The sequence below is a fragment of the Montipora foliosa genome, chromosome 1, assembly GCF_036669935.1.
Source record: "Montipora foliosa isolate CH-2021 chromosome 1, ASM3666993v2, whole genome shotgun sequence".
Lineage (NCBI taxonomy): Eukaryota > Metazoa > Cnidaria > Anthozoa > Scleractinia > Acroporidae > Montipora > Montipora foliosa.
In genome coordinates this window covers 25,754,676-25,759,675 of record NC_090869.1, presented here as the reverse complement: position 1 = coordinate 25,759,675, position 5,000 = coordinate 25,754,676, and the positions used below count along the sequence as shown (strand labels likewise).

At 41.2% G+C, this 5,000-nt stretch overlaps 1 protein-coding gene across 1 annotated transcript in view; it reads left to right on the top strand.

The window, feature by feature from the left end:
• The window catches only part of LOC137994975 (xaa-Arg dipeptidase-like), a 9,940-nt gene that overhangs the window by 2,895 nt on the left and 2,045 nt on the right, over positions 1-5,000 (top strand). The window contains exon 2 of the mRNA XM_068840552.1: positions 293-778. Within this exon, the coding sequence (XP_068696653.1) occupies positions 293-778 (486 nt within the window). The remainder of the gene's footprint in view (positions 1-292; positions 779-5,000) is intronic.

Genomic DNA, 5,000 nt, shown 5'->3' with positions numbered 1-5,000 from the left:
GTGATGACCAAGAGCACTTCTGTGGACAGCCGGCCAAGATGACAGAAAATGTGGTGATTTTACATGTAGATGGCAACCGGATACTTGTGACAGTGATTAGCATTTGACAGTTTTTAAACTTTTTCTTCTTTTATCTTAACAGATGTCAAGGTTGCATGGGAAGTATCTATAGTATATAGATAGATTCATGTAGTAAATGTCTAGAGCATTTTTTCCACCAAAGGGGAAAGTTCTGCCCCTGGCCTAGGGTCACCATTGCAAAATCTAATAGAGTAGTTTTTATTCATAAAAGGTCTAAAAATTGCATTGGAGGCAGTCAACCAGAAGCCAAAGATGAAAATAGTAGTTTTTGGGACTCCTGCAGAGGAAGGAGGGGGAGGAAAGGCATTGATGATTTCAAATGGCTGCTTCAAGAATGTTGATTTCTGTATGATGGTTCATCCTAGCCCCGTAGATGTCCTCAAGCCTACAATTTTGGCTCGCGATGCAGTGACAGTTACATACAAAGGTCATGCTGCACATGCTGCTGCATTTCCCTGGGAAGGAATCAATGCTCTGGATGCCGCAGTCATGGCTTATACCAGCATAAGCATGTTAAGGCAACAGATGAAGCCCACGTGGCGTGTACATGGTATCATATCCGAGGGGGGTGTGAAGCCTAACATCATTCCTGATCGCTCACAGCTCATTTATTATCTCAGAACCCCTACTGTCGAGGATCTAAAAGTTTTAAAGGAGAAGGTTGCAAGTTGCTTTGAAGCAGCAGGAACTGCGACAGGTATTGATAATTTATTATTTGGAATCCCCCATAAGTTATTGGGACACAAGTTATTCTTTGGAATGGTGAATAAAATTAATTGTCTTAACACATGGCTATTATTAACCCAGTTTGATACTTTTGATCTTTATGCCAAAATATACACTCAGAGATTTTCCCGTTCAATCCTGCAGAAGCCACTGTACTAGTGAAAAAGGTGTTGGAAATTCAGTTTTGTTTTTCTCAGTATCATTAAACTTTCAATAGGAACGTTTTAAAAGGCTGTTATGAAAGTTTAATCTGGCCATTTGAGTCACTGAAAATAAACTTTTCAAAGCCATTGAAAAGTTTGTTTCAGCCCCTGGAGACATTAGGAATTCATTAACCATTCAATACTGTTGTAAGTGTTTCCTCTTGCTGAATGGGTTTTACTGTTCAGACCAAAGTTAAGAGTTCATCTGCTTGGCAAAACCAGTCAAGTGCACAACTACCAACAATAATGATATTATTAGGCAATGCTCAAGGCTAATGATATCATCAAATTGTGGCAGAACCTCACGACCTTGAAGCGTTAAACTCTGGTTCAGAGCTGGGTTTTTTTTAGTTAAAAATTTCCTTATTTGGATGTAACGTAGCTCGTGCATTTTCCCGCGCGTGCAGCTTCGATCTTATTTTTGTCCATATTTGGGCATAAAATTGGTGTCCTAAAATCCCCAGCTTTGTTCCAAGGAAAAGAGTTGCAAGTTACACGCTTCAAGGTTACGTGCTTCTGATTGTGGATAATGATCTGACAAGAATTTTGGAGTTTCCTCTTTGAGGTAGACCAGCAAATTCAAAAAACTGTAACTACAGAATGTCATGCCTTTTTCTGATCACGTTTGTTTTTCTTTGGGCTGCCCATTTAGAGAACAACAAAACATAATTTTACGGCGGGTCTAAAACACAGGTCACATTTCACAGGTCACTCGTTAGAGGTCATAGTTTTACCTTTTGGAAAGTAAGGTCCCTAACCCTCAATTTGGCTAACCCTAGGCCTAAGGTTGGTTTTTAGGCCTAGGGTTAGCCAAATTGAGGGTTTTGGGTTACTTTCAAAAAGGTAAAACAATGACCTGCAACGGGTGACCTGTGGAATGTGACCTGTGTTTTAGACCCTCCAATACCAGGAAATTGTCATCGCTAAGTCACTCTTGCATTTGTGTTGCGTACTTCCTTTCAGATATAAAAGCTAAAAGCATCTTTGTATAAATCATTGATACAGTAAGTCATATACAATATATTACAGTGCTCGACTTTCAGAAAAAAAACCTAAGGGCCAGCTGGCCCCTAAGTTTTCAGATTTGGTCTCCAGATCAATTATTTCAGTCGCCAAAAACTTTCGGTCCTCTGGGCCTTATAAATTCCAAGAAAAGGTAAAATGCAAGCCGAGCCGAGCCGAAAATCATAGCACGTAAAGCGGCCTTGACAGCCAGAGATGGGTAAAAATGATTTGAATCACCGTATGTGATCAAACCGCACACAAACGATCGTGTTACGCTGCGGTTGAAATCTTATCCTATCCTATCCTATCCTATCCTATCCTATCCTTGAAAACGAAAGCCGCATACAGTAATGACTGTGGGCTTGTCGCTAGTGGTTTTCTGTACTCTCGACACTTCGTGCCTCGCACGGAAAGCTTCGATATCCGGACTTCGTCGCCCGAACACTGACGCGGATAGGATTTCAACCGTAACACGATCGTTTGTGTGTAGTTTGATCACGTACGGTGATTGAAATCAACAAGATCGATTTGCGCAGCAATTGTACGAATTGTGTGAATTTAACTGGAAAAACGGTCAAATAGGACTCCTCTGCTCCCCGCGAAAGTAGTTGCAAATTTTAAATGCTGGATAATTTGACTTGAAAATAAATAATTGTGTGCCCTGAGAATGGTGTCACGATGACGCCCGGCGAAACGTCGTTTTTTGTTTATTCGCTTGTTTCAATTTGCGACTTTTGTGACATTGGTAGAATTTTATTAACACGATTCATTTTGAACAACGATTTCATTCCTTTCTCATTATTTCTGAGAATTACAGTTGTCAATGGAAAAAGTACTACGATACATACGTAAGTTGGAAACCAATTTTAACACCGAGTAAACGCGTGCAGTGTTCTCGCCAGGCTGCGCCCTTGCAAGATTCACGCAAAAAACATTCGAAATCGGCGCACAGTATCGCCTGGTTTTCACTAGCGACGCAAGCACAAGCACAAGCGCAAGCGCAAGCGCAAGAGCGCAAGCGCAAGCGCAAGAGCGCAAGCGCAAGCGCAAGCGGGAGAGCAAGAGCGCAAGCGCAAGAGCGCACGTACAAGCACAAGCATAAGCAGCTTATGTTAGTGAAAACGGACGTCGACATGAGCATCAAAATCAACCACAGCAACCGCCATTTTGTTCAAATGCTCAGATGCAGGGAATCTGGAACGAGTTCTTTAATTGGCCAGACGTAACACATTTCCTTGTGCTTATGCTGCGTTTCGTATTCACACGACGGAAGCGAACTCAAGCAGAAGCGCAAGCACAAGTAAAAGGAAAAATTTTGATCCTTATGCTTGCGTCAACCCCGTTTTCACGGTGAAATAAGCGCTCTTATGCTTGTGCTTGTGCTTGTGCTTGCGTCGCCAGGCTTAAGGACGGTGCCTACTAATTAAATATATTTTTGCCCCGGTGAGTGATTATGGAGGAAATGTAAATCTTAACAAGTGTTATTGAAATCCAAAAAGAAAATTGGGGGTAACCCCGCATTTTTCAAAGATAATTCACGAATAATATTTGTAAAAAGCTTTAAAATTCAAAGCAATGTATGGCGTTCTTTCTCAAATTGAAGCTTAATTATCTCTCAAAAATGCATGGTTACCCCCAATTTTCTTTTTGGATACCAAGAGTACTTACTAAGATCTACTTTCTCCGGATAGTTTTAAACCGCGCAAAAATATCCCTGTATTAGTAAGCATCACCGATAGGAAATCCGAGTATCTCGAGATGCGCAGAAAGTATGCGCATAAGTACACCGTCCTTAATAAACACTTTGCGCCCCAAAGGGCGCAAAAATGTTTGGAAAACACTTGTTTATAGTTCATCAATGGTTAGCATGTTTTTTCGAACCAAAAGAAACTGGGCAAAAACATCGTGAACCAATGAATCAAACAGGACATCGAATGCGGTTTTCAAATTTAACTCGCCAGAAGACTGAGGCTAGTTTGTGGTCACAATGCTGGCCACATTTACTGAAGGCTCAATTCTCAGAATATTCGCTTTGGGGTCCGTTCGAACGAAATGCTCAGTGTTGTCGCAACTGCAACAAAGAAAATTGACATCTTTCTTTTCAAGCCCTTAAGTTCGGAGGTTGGAGGTACAAGAAGCCGATTCCATAAAAGACAATCCACCTGAAGAAAACAATTCTGCTTCATCTACATCTACATGTTCCAGCACTCGGCAAAGTCCCTTTTTGATTTTTGGCTGTTTCTGCTTAGGTGGCCTCAGACATCGCCAAGCCGGCCGCTTCTGCTGGAGAGAACAGAACAGCCACAACATCGGGAACTTCAACCCCTACTCTTTTCGAATAGTGTGTGGGTTCTTTAACGTCCCACAGGACACTTACGAACATAAAGATATTTGTGAGAGCTGGCCCACGGTTTATAGTCTTTATCCGAGAAGACTTGAAAGTCTAACCATTTGCAGATGAAATTACAAAGGCAGCACTTTCTCCTCAGTTATTTTAAGATCCTGAGTGTCAACCAACTAAGTGTCCGACCAACTGAGCCACCGGTGCGCGGTCTCGTTATCATCGTGTAGCAAGAAAGATCTACGTGTATTTCAAAATGCTTGGAAGATGAAAGGCGGATGGCTGGATTATTTAAAAGAAAAAAATTGTAACCTTGGAAAGGGCCCAACTTTTTTAGTGTATGGCCCCTAAATTTGAGGGTTATTGGGCATATGACCCTTTGGGAAAAAATTCTGGTATGAAAATTCAGTGCACGAGGCATACCCGTGTACACGCGCAAGTACGTGCTCATTGCATTTAGCTTCTTTATGTATTTCAAAATTGTAAAGGCTTTTTCTTTGTTCAAAGTCTATTGTGTACACTTTCCAAATAACATTAAGAGTTTTTAGGAAATCGTGAACGTCACTTCTGGAATGAAATTAATGAAAGATGTAGATTTCAAAGGATACGACGTTAACACCGTTTTCCGCTATTGGACATTCATG